The sequence below is a fragment of the Suillus subalutaceus genome, assembly GCF_016647625.1.
Source record: "Suillus subalutaceus strain FC151 chromosome Unknown DFJ58scaffold_20, whole genome shotgun sequence".
Lineage (NCBI taxonomy): Eukaryota > Fungi > Basidiomycota > Agaricomycetes > Boletales > Suillaceae > Suillus > Suillus subalutaceus.
The window spans coordinates 69,373-90,676 of record NW_024540269.1 but is presented as its reverse complement, the minus strand read 5'-3'; the positions used below and the strand labels follow the sequence as shown (position 1 = coordinate 90,676).

General features: G+C 48.0%; 8 protein-coding genes across 8 annotated transcripts; 7 read left to right on the top strand and 1 right to left on the bottom strand.

Annotated features, from left to right (window-relative positions):
- The first annotated feature begins 1,163 nt into the window (after positions 1 to 1,163).
- On the top strand, positions 1,164 to 1,872 carry DFJ58DRAFT_771688 (uncharacterized protein). The gene has a single exon (XM_041389167.1). It carries the CDS (start codon positions 1,222 to 1,224, stop codon positions 1,771 to 1,773), a length of 552 nt encoding a protein of 183 aa, XP_041247265.1. The 5' UTR covers positions 1,164 to 1,221; the 3' UTR covers positions 1,774 to 1,872.
- A 2,730-nt stretch (positions 1,873 to 4,602) lies between these two features.
- DFJ58DRAFT_866135 (uncharacterized protein) lies at positions 4,603 to 7,442 on the top strand (the record flags this gene model as incomplete). The annotated part of the gene is made up of 8 exons (XM_041394178.1): positions 4,603 to 4,742; positions 4,803 to 5,024; positions 5,075 to 5,589; positions 5,642 to 5,862; positions 5,888 to 5,912; positions 5,965 to 6,270; positions 6,366 to 7,042; positions 7,099 to 7,442. 8 exons carry the CDS (start codon positions 4,603 to 4,605, stop codon positions 7,270 to 7,272), a joined length of 2,280 nt encoding a protein of 759 aa, XP_041247264.1. The 3' UTR covers positions 7,273 to 7,442.
- A 783-nt stretch (positions 7,443 to 8,225) lies between these two features.
- Positions 8,226 to 8,848, top strand: DFJ58DRAFT_771681 (uncharacterized protein). Its single transcript, XM_041389166.1, has 2 exons — positions 8,226 to 8,413; positions 8,506 to 8,848. Exons 1-2 carry the CDS (start codon positions 8,284 to 8,286, stop codon positions 8,832 to 8,834), a joined length of 459 nt encoding a protein of 152 aa, XP_041247263.1. The 5' UTR covers positions 8,226 to 8,283; the 3' UTR covers positions 8,835 to 8,848.
- DFJ58DRAFT_185162 (uncharacterized protein) lies at positions 8,779 to 10,277 on the top strand. The gene is made up of 5 exons (XM_041379096.1): positions 8,779 to 9,038; positions 9,098 to 9,482; positions 9,536 to 10,117; positions 10,170 to 10,217; positions 10,270 to 10,277. Exons 2-3 carry the CDS (start codon positions 9,110 to 9,112, stop codon positions 10,114 to 10,116), a joined length of 954 nt encoding a protein of 317 aa, XP_041247262.1. The 5' UTR covers positions 8,779 to 9,038; positions 9,098 to 9,109; the 3' UTR covers position 10,117; positions 10,170 to 10,217; positions 10,270 to 10,277.
- DFJ58DRAFT_185150 (uncharacterized protein) lies at positions 10,123 to 10,542 on the top strand. The gene has a single exon (XM_041379095.1). It carries the CDS (start codon positions 10,233 to 10,235, stop codon positions 10,503 to 10,505), a length of 273 nt encoding a protein of 90 aa, XP_041247261.1. The 5' UTR covers positions 10,123 to 10,232; the 3' UTR covers positions 10,506 to 10,542.
- Positions 10,543 to 11,068: 526 nt separating this feature from the next.
- On the bottom strand, positions 11,069 to 14,868 carry DFJ58DRAFT_714774 (OPT oligopeptide transporter protein-domain-containing protein; the record flags this gene model as incomplete). Its single annotated transcript, XM_041384059.1, has 22 exons — positions 11,069 to 11,265; positions 11,321 to 11,457; positions 11,513 to 11,606; positions 11,662 to 11,862; positions 11,915 to 11,983; positions 12,038 to 12,071; positions 12,127 to 12,145; positions 12,199 to 12,240; positions 12,297 to 12,360; positions 12,416 to 12,502; positions 12,553 to 12,743; positions 12,799 to 12,918; positions 12,978 to 13,032; positions 13,083 to 13,127; positions 13,299 to 13,604; positions 13,659 to 13,748; positions 13,975 to 14,029; positions 14,162 to 14,251; positions 14,350 to 14,474; positions 14,532 to 14,624; positions 14,679 to 14,750; positions 14,802 to 14,868. The coding sequence occupies 22 exons, from the start codon at positions 14,866 to 14,868 to the stop codon at positions 11,069 to 11,071; spliced, it is 2,253 nt and encodes a 750-aa protein (XP_041247260.1).
- A 2,045-nt stretch (positions 14,869 to 16,913) lies between these two features.
- On the top strand, positions 16,914 to 18,976 carry DFJ58DRAFT_724497 (uncharacterized protein; the record flags this gene model as incomplete). Its single annotated transcript, XM_041385114.1, has 4 exons — positions 16,914 to 17,077; positions 17,147 to 17,401; positions 18,487 to 18,628; positions 18,683 to 18,976. 4 exons carry the CDS (start codon positions 16,914 to 16,916, stop codon positions 18,974 to 18,976), a joined length of 855 nt encoding a protein of 284 aa, XP_041247259.1.
- A 1,503-nt stretch (positions 18,977 to 20,479) lies between these two features.
- Positions 20,480 to 21,003, top strand: DFJ58DRAFT_771652 (uncharacterized protein). The gene is made up of 2 exons (XM_041389165.1): positions 20,480 to 20,855; positions 20,916 to 21,003. Exon 1 carries the CDS (start codon positions 20,658 to 20,660, stop codon positions 20,844 to 20,846), a length of 189 nt encoding a protein of 62 aa, XP_041247258.1. The 5' UTR covers positions 20,480 to 20,657; the 3' UTR covers positions 20,847 to 20,855; positions 20,916 to 21,003.
- Positions 21,004 to 21,304: the final 301 nt, after the last annotated feature.

The window sequence follows — 21,304 nt, the reverse complement described above, 5'->3', positions numbered from 1 at the left end:
CGCTGTCACCAGGACTGGAAGGGCTTCGATGCGGTCACCGACCAGTACGAAGTGACGTGCACACTACCTTTCCTGAAGAATGACCCCGCCTCTCCTGGGTAGAATTGAAGGGAAGAACCTTGTCCAAGGGACCAGTATACGCGAATATCCCAGCGAGGTAACATCCAAGATCCCAGTGTACAAGCCCCAAAGGCACCACTTGAGATAGCCATACTACTCAGATGTTTATAACACTCACCGTTCATTTCCAGGGTAAAGATGAGCCAGGCGCAGCAGTAGTCCTGAATGTAGGAGAAAGAGGCGCCGGGACGAGGATTACCGTGAACTGTTGGGTGTTATATAATACACTCAACGCAGTCTAGCTTGCCACTCACTCGCTTGTTGGGAGGTCAATCCGACAGGTGCAGGACAGGACGTGTTTTGCATGTTGTTTTGGCTGTCATACTTGTTAGATGTATGCATCGTTCGATAAAGAATCTTGTGCAGATTGATTGGCATTGCCGAGTGCCCACCACCGCAAAATTGATAATTTGAGCCGAGTCCAAGTGTGACATGTGACTGCGTGATAATCCGGTATTTATCCCAAAGTTCAAACCTTGAACGTTCTGAACCTCCAGCAGAACCCAATTGCAGGCTTGCACGTCTTCAAGTCGCCCTTGCTTCATGCCTCCAATAGCAGATATGGGACTGGTCCAAGAAATTCATCACGTTGAAAGACCGTGTGATCAGTGCACGCCGGCGAGCCGCACGTCACGGCAAATACTATACCACACCTACATGCGTCTTCTCATCACAATGCTAAACAGGTTTCATGCTGATTTGGATTCTCAATCCAGTGCTAATAATTGGCATAAAATATAAATATCTGTGCTAGCCGTGTACATCCTTCCGTTCCCGTTATCTGCACCGTCAAGTACTTGCTGCGCGCGACAGTTGAGATGCGTCTCGATGCAGCCTTCGGACCGTTCACAGATCTACGTCTTTGCCTTGTCGGCGGCTTCTGGCCCACGATTCTCGCAATCTGGCATGTTCCCATGCTACTCTTCCGACCACTTGAAATCTCCCGCATTTTCATGTCCCGTGTATGGGACCTCTATGGTAATGGCGTTGACCAAGCCGGAAAGGGCGTCAAAAAAGGCCTCGTCACTCCGCACGCCTATGGTGTTGTGCTAGACCTCGGTGCAGGTGTGTCTCCCCCTCCACCGAAATGATGATCTGTTCATGCGAAAGACAGGACACGGCCATACTGTCAACTACCTGGACCATTCGCGTGTTACGAAATACGTAGCTGTGGAGCCTAACGTGCATATGCATGCAGAGCTGCGCCGTACTGCCTCTGCTGCTGGGTACAGTGAAGATGCTGGAACGCTCCTCATTCTCCCCTGCGGTGCTGAAAACATCTCTACCATCCTTTCCTATCTTCCTGCGCCACACCCGCCTGTAGATACGCTCATATCTGTCCTCACTATCTGCTCCATCCCCTCGCCGCAATCCACCATCTCTGGATTGGTCACGGAGGTGCTGAAACCTGGGGGGCAGATGTTGTTTTATGAACATGTGCTTAGCGAGAGGAAGGATGTTATGTGGTGGCAGCGTTTGTGGACGCCGTTGTGGAGTATCATTTTTGACGGATGTCGCCTGGATCGCCCGTCTCATCGGTGGATTGAGGATGTGGGGGGATGGGTGCAAGGAGAAGGAGGTATTTGGGGGAAGGAAGGGGAAACTGAAGAACATCTGTTTTGGCACCGAGTTGGGAGATTCGTTAAGGCGTGAGTAGATACATGTCACTCCTCCATAGGGTTTATCTTATCACGTACGCGTTCGATCGATATTCAATGCTGCCGTTCAATACGCGTTGCGGTATGTTTTATTCACTGACTTCACATCTCTTGATACCGTTTGGTCCCAGTCAACCATAACGGCAATGAATACATCCACAATAATCTAATCTGCAGTGCATCAATCATCAATGTTTTTCCGAGGGCCGTCAAAGATTGAAGTACTGTTTGAGAGGACGCAGAGCCACTTTGCTGAGTAGATTATCTGCAGTATATATTAACCGCTGTATAGATACGTCTACTACCAATGCAGTCCAAAACCTAGGCAAAATAGGACAGGTCAGTCAAAGAGTTGCCGTTCAACAGAGAGAGACCGATAGCCGACACCCTGGAAGCATGTAAATAACGGCTTGACGAAAGTAATTTGGTTCCTGGCAACCGCAGTCACCTGCTCATCTAGTTTTGCTCGGAATTCTTATCAAGGTCTCTCGAGACTTCGTACTCGATGAGCTGCATCAAGATCCTTGTTCACCAATCTAAGTGCTAGTACGGAGATACGATCTTTGAGGACAGTATAAGTATTCATTGATCATCCTTGATTTGACCCTCAAATGAAAGAAGATACAGATTCCAGCGTCAAATCAAGGTCGAACTACATTTTCCCCTGGTATTGTTATCTTGCTTGACCAGCATGTACGCCAATCAAGCTAGATCGCACGAAGATTCTAAAACTCAAAAGATTAAGATTTCAGCAGAACGCTAATGTAGAAAGTGTTTGTGGACTGACGCGAAAAAGAAGGCCATCACTTGCTTGCGCATCGGCCCACCACTGCTTCGCTTCTTTGTCCAATCTCTGACGTTACTGGAGATTGAAAAAGAGGTGAAGTAGTACGTGCTCAATACAAGAAGAGGCCGCCCTTGAAATGTTGACACAATGGTAGGTATGATACTAGAAACATTGATAAAGCGTTGATGGGCACGAAGGCACCTGCAGCGCACCTATAGAGGTATGTCAAAAAGAGTAGTGACTTCAATGACGAATCGACGTTAACGTTCAAGTCAAACGTTGATCAGCATGGCCACGGCGAGTCCGTTCCTTCGACTGTTCTGTCGGAGCGTCAAAATAAAGTCGTACTCACCGCCACTCTGACCCCCATTCATCGTGCACAGATAGAATCCGGAGGAATAGTGGCTTCATGGCGGAATTTAATCCGGTTAAGTCCTGCCGTCAAGGTGTCTCCGGTGTTGTTAACTGTATCGACGATTCCCTCGCTGAATAAAATTCGCGCATTGTGAACAATGAACTGCAGTAGTTTCAGCCCTCCAATGCCTGTATTGCATGACTACATAGTATCGCACTCACAGATTCTATACCATTTCGAACCTCACCTCTTCTCTGCAGATCGCTCCACTCAGCATCTGCATATCATTCACGAGCCTAGTTGGTAGATAGGTAACATCGTCGGTTCATAATTATCGAATGTCTGCACACTTGGGCCGTACAAACATTGGCCATCCTATACATTGCGCCCGAGATCTGCATTTCAAGAATTCTTGGTGCTATCGTATTAGACCCTTGATCTCCGAGGCGCAACCTTGACTCACCGAGGCTTGAGGAGCGTAGAATGAGCGATTCTACCTGATTCTACTCCTTGGGGAGATACCAGGAAGCAGCCGGGGTCCTTCTCTACGACTTCCATTCCAGAGAAAGATCGTAGAGCCCGATTGTTCGGAGGTAGACAGACGTCTGAGAGGACTATCAGAATCAGATTCCTTGACTACTCGCGTGTTAAGTGACTCGTTGTCCAAAAGGTTGGCGATATGGAAGTTGAAAATTTGTAAATCAAAATGGGGGTGAAGGGCCGCCGCAAGTTGAAACGTTGATAGCTGGGCTATCGGTCTATCTATTGGCGCCCACACGCCACTCATTTGCGGACTTAGATCAGTGGAATACACATGTGCGCAACTTTCGTCCTTGTACGACGTGTGGAACATCAATAAAAAGGCCTATTGCAAAGGAAATCGCACCTGATTAGTATGCCAAAGGCAACAGCAACGGTCCATAATTTGAGAATGAGTGGTTTTGAGGCTTCCTGGGACCTCCTCAACCACAGAGAAAGATCGCAGCGGCTCCGGTTGTTCGGGGACGTGTGATAGCACCATCGGAATCAGATTCCCTGATTATTCGCGTGGTTAGGGGATGACTATAAGTGACTCGTCCTCCAAAAGGTTGGTGAAATGGAAGTTTGGAATATGTAAATCAAAACCGGAGCGGAAGGCGGCCGCGAAGCTGACAGCTGAGTGCTGGGCCATCAGCTGCAGGCGGCCTATTAAGTTCTTCAACGCCCACAAGCCACTCCTTTGCGGATTCTACTAATTTCTGATCAGTAGAAAAGTTCTTCTGCGAAGGCTTCTTGTGCGAAGTACGGACTCCTGCGGAGCGTCAAAAAAACCCTTAGAAAATGTTCATTGAGAAAGAGATCGTACCCAATAGATGGGCCAAAGGTAAAACAGCGATACATCAGATTTTCTGCCGTATTGACAGAGAAGATGTATACAATTGCTGCCAGACTAAGCATTCAAGACTGATGATCACATGATGCTGGCGCGTGTTGATGGTGATTCTGTTGTCACTGCGCCACAAAATCAACCGATAATTTGGCTCAGCTGCATCAACTTCTTTGAATTCAACTATCAGTACTTGTGGACCTTGACTCGAAATGTCCCACAACAGTGCTGCGCTAGCTTAAAAAGCGAGTTCAGATCTCGTCACCTTGTTCCTAAAGTTCACCTTTCTTTTCTATCTTCCTAGGAAGGCCTCATCATGGCCGATAATGCTGGCGCCACTGCATCAGTGACAAACACGCCTCCCCGCAACTCTGGCTTGCCCGCCGACCTCAAGTCCACCCCACACGCAGTTGGATCCGCTGTTGTCAGCGAATATATCGATACTCTGGGCGTTAAGTGCGTCAGATCTTCCGTTCCCGCCACTATTATACATACTGAACTACATTATTCACGCAGTGTCAGTGATGTCCGTCCATGGATCGGGCGCGATGTCAAGAACTACCAGCAATCTGGGGCAGACGAAATGCTGCAGCAGCTCCTTGAAATGTGTACAGATCCTTCCCAATCCCTTCCTTCCAGTCAGAAGTCGACCCTATTCGATACTTCTCTGGAGGCTGTCCTACACCTCTGCAATGGGCCAGGCGTAGCGCAGAATATCAAGCAACACTTGACTAAATTGTAAGCTAGTGCTTCAAAGAGTGTGAAATAAGACTAACGCCATTATCAAGCTGTATCATCGAGAGCGAAACTCCCTCTTACACTGATTTCGTCCAAGCTGCCAACTATGCACTTCGTGGACTGAGGAAGGTGAATGTGCCTGGAATACCAGCTTTCCAAGACGACGACGAAACAAATGTCCTCTTTCATGTGAATGATCCATCGTTCATACACCAAGAACATCAGGGTAAGAAGTCCAGCCGCAAGCCTGATGTCGTTGTCGTTTCTTACAAGAGTGCTGCGGATATCATGCCGGAGGGAAAATCCACAAACGTTTACCAGTCTGCGTGCAAGAAGCCCACCAAAGACCATGAGAACTTCCAATGGATACAAGTTCGAACGACATTTGAGTTCAAACGCCCGAAGAAGCGTCTGTCTCATCCACCGTCCACTTACAATAAGGACTACGTGGTTCCTGCTGTCCTGTATATGGATTATATGAAGGAGACGAGCGCGTCTGCTCACCCAACAGACTCAACACCTGCCACTGGTCCTGCTGAGACCTCCTACAAGAAGTCGAACGAGCGTAAGCTGCCCACCATGTATCTCCGTTACTTCCTTTGACACTTGCGACGCAGTACAAAATATATCCGAGCGACTCAGAAGCAGCAAACGCGGCTCTGATCATTTAGGCTCCAATGAGCTGCCCAACATCAAACGATCCAAGCAGGACGAAGAGGGGCAACCCAGGCAGGAGCAGGATGATGATGAGGAGGACGATGACGAGGACGAGAAGAAGAAGGAGGAGCCGAGGAAACATCATCCTGTCGTCCAGAATGGTTTATATGTTGCGGGAGATGTTCGCGGCTCATACTGCGCGCCAGCATGTCATTTCCTTTATCGTTAACAGTAAGTGGGTGCAACGTTGTTGTCCTATCATCAAACTGATCGCTCATTCCAGACGACATCATTTACCTCTGGTGGTTCGATCGTCACCACACGATTCAATGCGCTGGCATCAACTTCGTTCAGGACCTTCCACGCTTTGTTGTCTTGCTCTTCATCATGCAGCGCATGGGATACAAGCAATGGGGCCTTCATCCGTTATTTGAACCTGAACCTGGATATGAGGGCGAAATTATCGTCGAGTGTGAGGACAAGGACAAGGGCAACCGAGATAAAGAAGGTCAGGATAAGAAGAAGCGCGTCGACCTTATATTGGATTTGAAGTCTAAGAAGCGCATGACTCATTTCGGTCTACGCGGACGTGCAACCACTGTTTTTCCAGTGAAGAGCAAAGTGCTATCGGCTCTGCCGCGGCGGTCCCATTTTCTTAACGAATCCACCGAATTGGTTGCCAAGCTCTTTGGCCAGAAGAGGCACGCCAGAGCGAGCCCGAGATCCTTGAAGAGGTCTATAAGATTGCGCAGGAAGATCCGGATGTGTTGGGTCACGTTCCAGAGATGGTCTGGTTCCACAAGTTCGAAGGAACATCCACGGCAATAATCCGAAAGGCACTAGGAATCGACGACACAGGGAGCCGCGCCTTATACATCATCGTGTTCAGAAAGCTTGACCCGATCACGACGCTGAGCGGTGACGAGCTCCTCCTCGCATGGTGGGAAGTCGTGAAGTGTAAGTCTCCTGTCCTTTTCTTGTTGTTTATCACACACTCACTACTCCAACAGGCCATCGCGCCCTCTGGAAGAGGGGCGTGCATCACCCGCGATGTTAGCCCCAGCAATCTCATGGGATATCGCTTAGGTGGTCGATTCATCAGCGTCCTCAACGACTTCGACTTGTCGTCGATCAAACGATTTTTGTCCTCTATTAAAGACGCTCCCAAAGGCTTCGAGCGCACAGGAACAGTACCCTTCATGTCATTGCACCTTCTTGTGCCAGAAGCCATTGCAGGCCAAGTCGAGCACGTGTACTATCATGATGCTGAATCGTTCATCTGGGTCCTCACCTGGATCTGTCTTCGGTATGAAAATGGCAAGCTTCTCAGGAAGAACAGACCACTCGATGAATGGCTAACAGTGGGTGCCATGGGATGTTATGAGAAAAAAATGGGCTTTTTGGGAAGGCTACGTAGCATGCATCCAACGTCATCGCACCAAAGAACTTCGACGTTGCAATGCAGTGCTTGGCGGTGATTCACGGATATACAGGCCCATTCGCGTCTGTTCCAGCGGACGATGACGTAGTATTTAACACATGGCTCCAGAACCATGTGCCCAAGAATGTGCTTCAAGGCAATATCTCGTAGGGTAGGTATACTACTTGGGCAGCGTGCCTCCAAATGTAATCTAAGTTACGTATCCACAAGTGTTCCGTTCACCTTCGGACGTTTTCCACCCTAAAAGATGTCTGTATATTACGTTTTACCATTGTCTTTCTCTTGCAAGTAGCGCTCGAATGTCCCGTCGACTTCAGCTGGCGTCAAAGTTTACGCATCGCAAAATGGCATCATTGCTTTTTAGGTATATGCTGTGAAAGCTTCGGGTACAAGCGCAAGAAGCCGGAGTCTTGGAAGGTGTAAGGATGGTGTCTCGTCGTAGAAAAGTACCGTTCGCTAGTCCTAGTCATGAGGTCAGTGACCGTCGTTCGATAAAGAACCTTGTGCAGATTGATTGGCAGGGAGGCTAAACTTTAAAGATGTGACTGTGACATTCACATCATCCGAGTGGCCATCGGAATCCTTCGTCTCAAACCTTGAATCTCGAACATACTAACCCAATATTAATTGCAGGCTTGCACGTCTTCAAGTCGCCCTTGTTTCATGCCTCCAATGGAAGATATGCAACTGGTCCAAGAGACGAAGTACCGCGTGATCAGTGCGCGCAGGCGAGCCCCACGTCACGGCAAACACTATACCACGCCCACCAATCTAGCACTAATAATTGGCATAAAATATAAATATCCGTGCTAGCCATGCACATCCTTCCGTTCCCGTTAACTGCACCATCAAGTACTTTACTGCTCGCGACAGTTGAGATGCGTCTCGATGCAGCCTTCGGACCGTTCACAGATCTACGTCTTTGCCTTGTCGGCTGCTTCAGGCCCACGATTCTCGCAATCTGGCATGTTCCCTCCCTACTCTTCCAACCACTTGAAATCTCCCGCATTTTCATGTCCTGTGTATGGGACCTCTATGGTAATAGCGTCGACGAAGCCGGAAAGGGCGTCAAAAAAGGGCTCATCACTCCGCATGCCTATGGTGTTGTGCTGGACCTTGGTGCAGGTGTGTCCCTTCCTCCACCGAAATAACAATCTGTTCATGCGAAAGACAGGACACGGCCACACCGTCAACTACCTGGACCATTCGCGTGTTACGAAATACGTAGCTGTGGAGCCTAACGTGCATATGCATGCAGAGCTGCGCCGTACTGCCTCTGCTGCTGGGTACAGTGAAGATGCTGGAACGCTCCTCATCCTCCCCTGCGGCGCTGAAAACATCTCTACCATCCTTTCCTATCTTCCTGCGCACACCCGCCTGTAGATACGCTCATATCTGTCCTCACTATCTGCTCCATCCCCTCGCCGCAATCCACCATCTCTGGATTGGTCACGGAGGTGCTGAAACCTGGGGGGCAGATGTTGTTCTATGAACACGTGCTTAGCGAGAGGAAAGATGTTGTGTGGTGGCAGCGTTTTTGGACGCCGTTGTGGAGTTTTTTTTTTGATGGATGTTGTCTGGATCGCCCGTCTCATCGGTGGATTGAGGGTGTGGGGGGATGGGTGCAAGGAGAAGGAGGTATTTGGGGGAAGGAAGGGGAAACTGAAGAACATCTGTCTTGGCACCGAGCGGGGAGATTGGTCAAGGCCTGAGTAGATGCATGTCACACCTTCTCCGTCAGGCTTGGTCCTTCACAATCAGTGTGTAGAGTTTAAAATTAGGGTTTATTCACTTGCTACGCGGATCAATTTGATGAATTAAACAACTGACTACCACGTATTAGAACTCGTTCAACTATCAATCCTTGTGGACCTGGACTCAAAATGTCCGACAACAGTGCTACGCTAGCTTAAAAAGCGAGTTCAGATCTCATCTACTTGTTCCCAAAGTTCACCTTTCTTTTCTATCTTCCTAGGAAGGCCTCATCATGGCCAAGACTAATGCTGACGCAACTACACCAGCGACAATCACACCTCCCCGCAACTCTGGCTTGCCCGCTGACCTCAAGTCCACCTCACATGCAGTTGGCTCCGCTGTAGAAGAGGCACCCCAGAGCAAACCTGAGATCCTCGAAGAGGTCTATAAGATTGCGCAAGAAGATCCGGATGTGTTGGGTCACGTTCCAGAGATAGTCTGGTTCCACAAGTTTGAAGGAATATCCACGGCAATAATCAGAAAGGCACTAGGAATCGGTGACATGGGGAGCCGCACCCTATACATCATCGTGTTCAGAAAGCTTGACCCGGTCACGACGCTGAGCGGTGACGAGCTCCTCTTCGCATGGTGGGAAGTTGTCAAATGTAAGTATCCTGTCCTTTTCTTGTTGTTTATCACGCACTCACTACTCCAACAGGCCATCGCGCCCTCTGGAAGAGGGGCATGCATCACCGCAATGTTAGCCCCAGCAATCTCATGGGATACCGCTTAGGTGGTCGATTCATCAGCGTCCTCAACGACTTCGACTTGTCGTCGATCAAACGATTTTTGTCCTCTATTAAAGATGCTCCCAAAGGCTTCGAGCGCGCAGGAACGGTACCCTTTGTGTCGTTACACCTTCTCGTGCCAGAATCCATTGCAGGCCAAGTCGAGCACGTGTACTATCATGATGCTGAATCGTTCATCTGGGTCCTCACCTGGGTCTGTCTTCGGTATGAAAATGGCAAGCTTCTCAGGAAGAACAGACCACTCGATGAATGGCTGACAGTGGATGCCATGGGATGCTATAAAGAAAAAATGGGCTTTTTGGGAAGGCTGCGTAGCATGCATCCAACGTCATCGCACCAAAAGAACTTCGACGTTGCAATGCAGTGCTTGGCGGTGATTCACAGGTATACAGGCCCATTCGCGTCTGTTCCAGCGGATGATGAAGTAGTATTCAACACATGGCTCCAGAACCATGTGCCCAAGAATGTGCTTCAAGGCAATATCTTGTAGGGTGGGTATACTTGGGCAGCGTGCCTCCAAATGTGATCTTACATATCAACAAGACTTTGTTCCGTTCACCTTCGGACGTTTTCTACCATGAATTATAATTGGTAAGAGATGTCTGTATGTCACGTTTACTGTCGTCTTTTCCTCTTCTTCTAGCGCTCGAATGTCTCGCCAACATCATACTCTTGAAAGTGCGGTATAGAGTTGTTTGTGAGCGAAGATCAGTGCGGCGAGTCTTGAACGGCTTTTGTACGTCCCTTCAACGGTCCAGAGACGGAGATAGGAGCAAGCCTGACACGGAAGCGCGCAGTGAGTTACATATCCTGGAGGGAATTTCAATACCGATGCTTAACTTTTCCTTAATCTGTATGACATTATTCCCGCTACCGTAACATTGCGTTCGGCACGTGTTAAGTGCAGCTGTACAAAGGTCATTGAAATGAAGGAACAGAAAATGATACGGAGTGTCAAAGCTTAAGTGCACGAGGAGGAGATGTATCTGCGTATTTTTTTCCGCATCGATGAGACACGTAACGCCTTCGATCGGAAGTATCAGTTCGGCGCGTAGATTATTCATGACTCGGACATTCTTACATCTGGTATCATGGTTCGGTCACTTTGGGAGGTGGTGGTTATAGATACACGAGACTTACTGAACTGCCGGTTATACAAAAATTCTATTCGAGAAGGGAAACATGGCAAGAACGTCAACTTGGAAAGAGAATGATTCTCTTAGAGGAATGAAATCATGTTATGTTGACGCTAAGAAAACTTAGGATTGCGCGGATCACTACGCACACAGACCAGTGATTATTCCAACCCTTTGCGTCAAGATAAAATCATTCAGTTCGTCAAGAACGTATACATGTCACGTCGTCATACTAATAATTACCACGTCGTCGGACTGTAACTCGCCCGTAAGACCATCGCTGAAAGATACAAAGAACATAGCAACTCACCCGAAAGTAGAACCTTCTGGCAACGTCAAGAGCGGCAAAGACTTTCCATCAGCCGTGTTCGAATAAACAGTATTGCCCCACCACGACTGGACAGTGTTCAGTCCAATTGTGCCGTTTTGGGGATATTGGAGGCAGAAGAAGATCAAGATGATGGATATGCCCACACCAGAGTCCATGGCAGCCGAAAGGACATCTGGTAAATGGTCTGTTTCGGCGAAAAGTAACACGAGACCAGGGGGACCTCTTACAATTGTACTTCGTCCACCAAGAGAAATATCTACGCCGGATAACATATTGGAAAATGAATCCAACAATTGCCCATGGGACGTAGTTCAGCGGAGTGGCTGGGGGAATGCCCCCTATACCGGTGAAGATAACGGGAAAGCTGCACTCGTATGTCCTCGTGAGAAGTGTTCCTTGGCGGATAAGAGAAGACACACTTGACATAGCGAATGAAGCTATTTGGCCACTTTAACGAAATCAACCATGCGATGACCGGGCAGATCGCGCCGATGAGGAAGAAATATATAAGCGCTTCATGCAGAATCCTTAGGTCCATATAAACTTAACGTGCTCAAGAAGCGCGCACCGTGATAGACCTGGCCTGACGAGAGCTGTCTCTGTGGACCAATTACACCCCAGATAAAGCTAGCGGTTCCGAAGACTTCTGTGCTGGGGCAGATGAATCCGTCTTTCTGATGGGCACTGCACATGTCTGGAATATTGGAAAACATCCATGCTTGCACACCGAGCTGTACAGTTCCTGCGATGGCAGCAGCTACGACTTGACCTGTACGACATTCAGTGAGGTGTGCGATGATATGAAGATGGAAACTATTAACCCCAGAACATGGACCGTGGAGGAATCTTCATGTAGTGACCAAGCTTGAAGTCGGAAGTAAAGGTGAGAGCTGCAGACCTTCCAGTTAGAGACGTGGGTGAATTGACGAAGTGGGAAGGCTAACCTTGGGTCATGGTGATGTATCCCCATGTCTTGAACTGAGCAGATAGTGTTTTACTTTTCTTCACGATGTCGTAAATATAACATTCTTACCATCATCATTGCAATGGGTCTGATGCGATTTATTAGCTGGGTTGTCAAAGGCACGGCGACCCCGCGACTCACCTGCCAGGAAGGGCATATCCAACGACTAGTTCAGTAATAACGCTATTGTTGTTAGCTTCGTCAGAAGAGCGTATTTACCATCATTGACCTTCACGCACTTCAGTCCAACTTGTTGGTTGGTGATGGCCTGGATCATCCCGATGGGGATGACGTAAAAGAATGCTGTGGAAGCCGATCAGTCATTCAATCATCATAATATTTGACACAAGTGAATCACCGATAGCCAAGGAGAGGACGAAAGCCCAAACTGGGAACTCAGTGTGCCACAGCTCAATGGAAATTACACCAATTACGAACATGGTCACTGCATACTGATCAGTGGGGTGATCGGAAACTTTCGAAGGTATGACACACGAAAAACCATCATGTACCACCATTCTGGCACTTGTTTGTACTTGGACATGAGCCTGGCGTGGATGTCAGGCTGCTCGTGCATTGAGCGTCTGCTCTGAATCCATATTTGTTTCCGGAAGAACAGGAATGCATGCGTGAGCGATGCTGTGATAGAGGCGAATGACAGGCCGTAGGACAAAGCGAAAGTCGTCCTGGATCAGGATACATAAGGTGCAATACAAGAAATAGATGGCGAAAATAGCGCACGAGAGGAACAGAGGGCTATATTCCTCATATGCTGTCAAGTTAAGAGAGGCATCCGAATTGATGATACGGGTAATATCGTATGAGGCGCCAGTGTGGTCGTACGATGTCCTCGAGGAAACTCTAATAGCGGTAGACGATGTTATCAAGGTGCGCTGGGGACACAATAAAATGACTCATACGGCATGTATTTGCTGTCCCAGGTGTTGGTGTAGTACAGTGCAGGGACAACGAGCCCTAGATACCTTTTAGCAAAGAAAATGACACTGCGGAGAAAGAATGCCTACAGAAAAAGAATATGAAGCCCACTGCAATATTTGCCTCGGCCCACCCTATGCAAAGAAATAATCAGGTCCGAACTGATGGGAAGTCCTTTCGGCGTACATGGTGTGGCTTTGTAGAAAGTAGTGGATCATAACTTGAGTCTCTCCTCGACAAAGAATGTCTGATGACTTACCAAGCGGACTACCTGGGTTAATAGTTAAAACACAATTCATGACGACATGCTAAAAACCTACCAATGTAAGTAATCTGAGACCAGTCGAACGTGACCATGCTCATTCCCAATCCACTCACATATCCAAACATCTGATTGACCACGATGTTGTCTGGTACAATCCAGCATACCCATGAGAAGTAAGACAGGCCCTGGAAGAGGTACCCAGGTATAAAGTACCATAGGACACCACATATCCATGCATAATAGAAGAAGCGTTCACGTGAAATTCCTCCGCGGGTACCTATACCTGCATATGTCTGCGAATGGAGGGTGTTGAAGAGAGCACACGTCACGAGGTTGGAGGGCCATACTGTGCCGAGGTGTGAGTTACGGATTGAAGGTGGGGAGGAAACTAAATTCGTACTCATTGAGGGAGGTTGCACGAGAAATCGCCGCAAGATACCACCAATTGAAAAACCAATGAGCTGAGTGGACATAACCACCATCCATTGGTCTACCCACGCAAGCATGTTGATCGAAAAGGGATCATGGGTGACAGATACCCCATTCGTGATGATGCATGTGAGAACGATCAGCAACAAAGTCAGAAAACCAAGCAGATCGTCAAGACAGAAGGGGATGTGATATTTTGTGAGGGTGCCAAGAAAACGAAACCACAATGAATAGGGGAAATCGCACATTCCGTGAGTGAGATTCACAATACATGTTCAGGGACTCACAAACAAAACTGTATATTTGTCCATAATAGACTCGTTGGACCGCAATGATATCAGTCTAGAGGCGACATCATGTAAGTACTTCCTGGCAAGTTCACAGCTGAGAGACGTACAGCATAGGCAGCTGGACACTCTTATTTAATCGTAAAGCGGAAATAACATGATCGAAGCACGCACAAGTTCCACCCACGGTGGCCATGATAGTAATCAAGACATGTTCTTTAATTGAAAATGGTCCAGGATTCAACTTAACACCGAAGACACGGACATTCGGCATGACCTATTCAGTCCGAATGCGGTTCGTTGTGAATGATTGCAAAAAAAAAATCAAAAAAAAATCAAAAACATCTCGGACTCAACTGGCAGTTACCGACTTACCTTTGCCGAGGCGCGACCCACAGGAAAAGCAAGCAATTGTGCTGCGATATTCGAGATAGACACAGATGGGTAACGAAAGAAAAAGAACTGATTCAGGCCCGCGATCAAGATGGCCCATGAGAGGCCTGCCGGTCATGCTCATCAGCATCGAACATTTCTTTCAACGGAAAAAATCAACATACCTATGACCCAAGCGCGGGACGAGTTGCAAGGGATAGACGGGTCATCCGTGTTGGCTACCGCACTTCGGACCTCTGGATATGCCGAATCATCCTCTACAGAAATCATGAGATTGTGCACTATGACTAAGATTTACAACTGAAGTTCACCAAGGGCTCCGACGATAGCACCGTCACGATCTATGTTCGGATCGTCAAAGTCAGCGATGTTCTTGAGGACCTCTGTTATAAACTAAGATAAGCATTGGAAGGAGAGGTGCTGTATCAACTTACCTTGAACCTTGATATCACTCTTCTCGAGATCGGTTGAGCTGTACCGCTCATCTTGAAAGTCGACCATGACCACCGCTGGTATCAAAACAGCAACAATGTCCAACATAGGGTCTACGACCCCACTCTGAAGCAAAAAAAAAACAACAGCAACAGATGTCAGGAATGAAACTTCAAATCCTTAAGACTCAAGCTTGTATCCCTCTTAAAGTGCTTCGGGAGCAGATTCGCATGGGTCTTGAATGATAAGGGAAAATATCTCTTGTGCTCGGGGGATTCTGAGCAAATATTTCCAATCCCAAGCCGACCTGCCAGCTGTGTAGGAAGAGCTCGAGCACCATCTGCACAGGGACTTGTGCTGTTTGCTTGGCCAGGTATTCAACCCGATTCAGCAGGCGTATCTCTTATCGCAGTCAAACTAAAGAGAAGAGACACGCCGAGGAGAAGATGCGTAGATAGCACGCCGGTCAAATGACCAGTAAATCCATTGTAGGATCAAGAGTTGAGAGTTTACGGTGAGGAAAATCAAATTCCGAGCCTACGATAGTGGAATTTTAGCACGCAGAGAAGGACGTACCATGCGGCTGGTCAAAGAACGGATGAGAACCCTGGTATTTGCATGTTCTTTGCAAGCATCAAAGGGCTTGAATCCCCGGCCGTTCAGCCAGTCAGACGGTCTCACGGAAGGACATCTATAAAGTGGACCGATCTTCTCTGTTTTGTACCGAAAGAAGAAGCGGAAGCGCGGCACGAAGAGATCTTGGTGACTTTGGGAGAAGCCCAAGGTGCTTAATAGCCATCTGGATCCACAAGGACATCCTTTGCATATACGTGCGAGAACTGCAATACAGATCCAGGCTGACTGGTGACCGGTGAGCGATATCCAGGCTGCCAGCACGACCTAAAGGCTAAGACGCACCACGCGGCGTCCGCCAAGCACGAAAACGAATCACCTGTCATCATTAACATTTATGAACAATATCATATATCCTAGCGCTCCAAAGCTTCAAGCTTCATTAGGGATGGCGTAGATTGTGTTGCCATGTCGTGTGCTGGCTGAGTTGGATCTTGCTTAGCTCCAAGAGCGGAACTTTCCGAAGTATCTGTAAGGGAGTGGGTTAAGTATTGCGCAAGATCGCTGCGCGAGGACAGACCTGTAGTGAGTCCATCATCAATATTTATTGTATCGATATATTAATTGCCAAGTATCTACTTTCACGCGGAGTTTGAAATGATAAGCGCAATAGATGATCGATGATCGCCGGTCCAAACCCGTCCTCAAACGCCTAATCTGATCGTAGCGGTGCGTGCGCACCCAGTCTCCGACTCCACGATTATGATCATTTCATGCTCGTTCTCCTTCCCAGCGTTCATTCGAATTCTTTCTGTTGGAATCAATCGTTCGCTTCTTCGAATATATTCTCTTTCTTAACTCAACCAATCAGTTTGAGGTGCTCCTCGTGTCTGAAGATCTGACACTTCAAAGCTTCAAGCTTCACCTCGATCATGTCATCAGCCACCATCCGTGCATTTCGTCTTGTGACATCAAACAGGAGCTCTTTACCCCAAGCATCACCAACCTCCTAGTCGATGCCTTCCAGCTTTGGCACTCTCCTCGCAATCCACCCACCCAACTGTCGCAAAGCCTTGTAGTCTGCGTCTTGCTGACCGCCGCCGAGGAAGAAAGAATTGGATGGAGGACTAAGGGCTTCGAAGTTGCCGATACGTATGCATGTTTCTGCAACGTGTAATTGTCCCACAAGCAGTTGGTTCCGTTGTTAGCGAATATATTAGCACTCGGTGCTTGCGTAACAGCACGGAGGTGGAAGGCCACTCCACCTGGATCCACGAGTTCGAAGGAACATCTATGACGAAAATCAAAAAGGCACTAGGACTTGGAGAAGCTGCACGGCGCAGTTGTGTCCTGCTAAACATCATCGTTTAGAAAGCTTCTCTCGATCACGACGCTGATCGGGGACGAATTCCTTGCCGCATGGTGGCAAATTGTGATGTGTGAGTGTTATTGCTTTCTCGTGCTTTTTATCATCCGTCCACTACTCCTACAGGCCATCGTGCCCTCTGGAAGAGGGGCGTACGACCAGCCCCAGCAATCTCATGGGATATCGCTTAGGTGATTTATTTATCAGCGTCCTCGATGACTTTGACTTATCATCCACTAAACGAGATGGTCCCAGAGGCTTCGAGCGCACAGGAACGATACCCTTCATGTCGTTACACATTCTCGTGCTAAAAGCGATCGCAGGCAAGGTCGAGCAAATGTACTATCATGATGCTGAATCCTTCATCTGGGTCCTCACTTGAATCTGTCTTCGATGTGAACTCCTCAGAAGGAACAGACCACTGGATGAATGTTTGACAGGTGATGTCATGGGAAAAAACCAACTATCTGGCGACGGTGATGAAATATGTCCAACGCCATCTCACGAAGGAAACTTCAAAATTGCCATGTATTGCTTAGAGGTGATTCACAAATATACAGGCCCATTCGCGTTCGTTCCAGCGGACGATGAGGAGGTATTCTTGATATGGCTCCATCACCATGTCCCGGTGCTTGTGCGTGAAGGCAATCTCCTTTCTGTCCAGTAGGATAGGTATACTTGCAGTTGAGGCAGTGTGCTTCCGAAATGTGATGTTACATACCATCGTATAGATTCAGTGTAGAACGAATATCATGCTCGGTCACTCGGTGCCATCCTTGCTTCTATATTTGCGTGTTTTCTTTTCAAACCTCGTGGAGTAATCGGTGCCGGGCTGGACGTGAGCATACCTTGGCTCAAGTGGAGCACAAACAAACATTGGTACCGCCGAAGAGGAAAACTTTTTTGACCCTAGAACGAGCATCGGCTTGTGTCAGGACTCGTCAATTGCGGGCGGTTGCAATCAGCAACAAATCAGCAATTGTTACGCCTGAAGGCTGTTCGTGCTCCATGGCCATAGTACTGTTGGAAAGCGACCTGATAACATGTAGTCAGCACTGCATCGGTATTGGAAGTCGACGCCAATTCCGAGTCAGGGAACTGGGAGAGAAAGAATTTATATATTTATATACAGGAAACTTTTAAAAGTGGGCTGTGTTGGTGTGACAGGTATCCGTATCGCGGCACTGGGGAATCCCCGACTCCCACGTTAGTGGAGGAGGGCTTTGTCGAACGCAAAAAAGTTCTCATCACTAACGTCGTCGTCGAGATGCGCGAGAATGTGCTTCCTATGGCCTATGTGGGAACCTAACTTGCCGACAGACGCATTTGTTCTGAGTAGTACAACTCGTATAGTGAACTTATATATGTGGCCTTCATCCATATCTTTCATCATGCCTGCGCACTCGATATCAATTGAACTAGATCCAACTTATTCCCTCCAGACAGTTACTAATCAGTAACTAAGTGAATGCGACTACAGAATGTATCTCTTAAGATCCCCGCCATGCCGCACTGCAGCATGCTGATGGACATCATGGAGGGGTTCATGGCATGCACATGACTGGAAGCTGAATGACATGCCCAACCCCCGTGGGCATTGAACGTTATATTGAATATTGAACCATCCCCTTGCTTGCGTATGAAAGTTACATAAGTACAGCACCAAATAAAGAAATAATGGAGGATATCGGCTATTTTACTTCCAACTCATCGGAGAAAACCGGTTTGGTTTAGTAATACCTCTTTAGTGCAGCAGACTTGTGCCCCTCCCCTGCTGGTGGCATGAATGCGACCACCCGAGCTGCAGTACGCTATTGTGTCCGCGGTCTACTTGATACAACATCCACGAACTTTCCTGGCTCGGTGTCGATGCACGGACCTCCCGTGGCGGTTCTGAGCTCGGCACAAACCGTACCCTCCCAGACATTGACCTTGGCGCAGTAGCTGCATGTTGCCAAGAGCACAAATCGTACCCTCCCAGACGTTGACCTCGACACAGTAGCTGCACGTTTCCAAGAGCACTCAAACTGTACCCTCCCAGATATTGATCTCGGCGCAGTAGGTGCACGTTTCCAAGAGCGTAACTTCCACGCACTTCTGATGATCGGCGGCTTGGAGGCATTCAACGCGCTGCTGATCCTTGAGGCTAAATACTACCCTGCATTCCACATCCCAATGGCTCGTCTCCCAGTTCCGATATCTAATAACGGTGCCAATGACAGAGTTCAGCTTGAGTAGCGACACAAGTTTGAACGCGGTGTGTATTTACTTGCGCCTCTTGCATATTTTGTACGCGTCTTTCGCGTCTCGTATGCGACGTATCACATTTGATTTGTACTGAATAATGATACATTGTGAAGATTAGAAATTAGACGAAGACTCCTGCCTCCATCTCTCGACCATCCACGGTTTCTCTGCAGTATCGACTTCTTTTCCCTTCTCGCTCGTGACGGGAAGATCTACTCGTGCTTTCTTCGTCGAAGGACCTGCAGAAGGGGATCTCGTCTCAAAAATAGCAGACGAAGTCGGTGGTCCTTCTCGAGCAGTCTTCTGTTTGTAAACATTCTCTTCAAGTGGCTTACCAGGTTGAGGATATTGATTTGCTGGATGTCGCCTTGGTAAGAGTCGAAGGTACGTTGCAGATAATAATGTTTGATCGTGAAGTGAACTTCAACTACCGCTCCATCCATCGCGTTGGCATCTGTTGGTTCGATAAACTGATCATTGCGATAGAGACGAAGAGGAAGTCTTTGATGCTTATATTCACTTCATTTCATCGGCGAACCGATTAGCATCGGCCATGATGCTGTATCCTCGTCCATGACTGGAAAATCCAATAAAATTCTGGACATTGGTCGGGATGACTTAGAGATTGTAACCCTACTGATCAAAAATGCCACACGGAAAAAGCGATCCCTTCCTGAGAATGTAACTACTATAGTCTGTACTTGTAATATGCAACGATTTGCAATCTATCAAGCAAGGTGCCTGGCGGGCCTGCCCGGCCCTAGTTTCAATAGAGTCTCCCCGCGTTACGAACAAACCCAGCTGGCACATGATGATCGCATCACTCGATCACTTTCAGAGACCTCAGTGCCACGTCTGTGCAGTGTTCGGAATTTCCAATCCTCGTGAAATATGATCCGTCCCCTAAGCAATTTTTGGCAAGCCATCCGGTGGCTGTACAGGACGCGTTGTGGTGTAAGAGGTTAATTGTATCACATGCCTTGTCTGAAACACATTTGATCGAGTAAAACCTGTTCATGCGACAGAAGGGTCAGTTCGGCCACATCATCAGTGTCGACTGAGGTTCAAGAGTCGACTCCATATTTGCACCCTATTCCGAATTGGAGGCAAGGACACCCGTATCCTTCTGACGTTCATCAGACGGCGCACAGTCTAAAGACCGAAATATCGCTCACAAAACAAAAGAACGGACATACACATATATTATTGTATCATGACAAGATCACTGCTTTGAATGATCTCTCCGTATCCATCGCCTCGGATATGTCATGCGGAGGGGTACGCAGCATTTCAAGATCAATCCTCTAGCCCCGTATGCAGCTCGGCAGTTGAATGGTGCGTCTATCGGTATTACTGTTTTGATAGGAATGCCGTGCAAGGTAACCTGTCGTAGCCCATCCTACGTAAATGTAGGGATGCGTCGTTGTCTGAGGCATGCTGGGGGCTGCAGTATAAAAGCGAGAGGAATGTGTTATATTTCCACCAACTCAACAGAAGATAAATCATTATCAAGCCTTAGCACTCTCCTCACTACAAACATGAAATTCATCTCACTCACTTCTATGATTGTGTCTGTTGCGGTAATGGCTGGCGTAGCCACCGCGTACAACCCCATCGGCCAGTCTTGTGACACCCCAGGTGAGTACTCTTGCCATATAACCATGTGTTTCGGATGTGCGGATATTTAATGGCGTACTTACGATTACTTGCAGGTGGTTATGGGTGCTCACAGGACGCGAGTGTTAACAGCGGGAACGCGTTCATCTATGAATGTGCATCGACAGACGAGTTCGTATATGTTGCAGGCTGCAGTTGTTCCACTTGCTGCGAAGCGACGACCAGCGGTGCGTTCTGCACGTAAAAGTAAGAGGTGAGCATGGTTTTCCTCGGTGCCTCTTGAATATGAGTGCTGAAGTTGCTTTCGCAACAGGGGTTGTGCGTACAATAGATACGTGAGAGAGATAGTGAAGGGGTGCTATAGTCTGGTCAATAAATACATCGTGTCTGACACCAAGTGCTGTGTGATGTCGTGATTTAAGGCGTGATTTCCAATGGAATTGTCGCATCACAATTCGTTATTCCTAAATGGGCGATCAAGGACACTCACTGGAGTGGATGGGAACTTGCAATTAGGTGGTTGATAGGACTCGCTCGACCTGCCGTAACGGTGTTCAGCACGGATGCTCAAGAATAAACAAGCCCTTTCCGTCGTACATTGGTGGATAGGAGAAAGAAAGAGATGATATGATAGAACATACAATGTGATGCATATCCCGCTGAGCCCGCGGTCTAAGCTATAGACAGACGCATGCCACTACG

Excerpts from the sequence above, each read along its gene's own strand:
- DFJ58DRAFT_771681 (XM_041389166.1), top strand. The coding sequence starts at position 8,284 with ATGCGAAAGACAGGACACGGCCACACCGTCAACTACCTGGACCATTCG. Across the intron at positions 8,414-8,505 it reads TGCCTCTGCTGCTGGGTACA|ATACGCTCATATCTGTCCTC; the intron begins GTGAAGATGCTG and ends ACCCGCCTGTAG.
- DFJ58DRAFT_185150 (XM_041379095.1), top strand. The coding sequence starts at position 10,233 with ATGTCACGTTTACTGTCGTCTTTTCCTCTTCTTCTAGCGCTCGAATGT.
- DFJ58DRAFT_185162 (XM_041379096.1), top strand. The coding sequence starts at position 9,110 with ATGGCCAAGACTAATGCTGACGCAACTACACCAGCGACAATCACACCT. Across the intron at positions 9,483-9,535 it reads ATGGTGGGAAGTTGTCAAAT|GCCATCGCGCCCTCTGGAAG; the intron begins GTAAGTATCCTG and ends CTACTCCAACAG.
- DFJ58DRAFT_771688 (XM_041389167.1), top strand. The coding sequence starts at position 1,222 with ATGCGAAAGACAGGACACGGCCATACTGTCAACTACCTGGACCATTCG.
- DFJ58DRAFT_771652 (XM_041389165.1), top strand. The coding sequence starts at position 20,658 with ATGTGCGGATATTTAATGGCGTACTTACGATTACTTGCAGGTGGTTAT.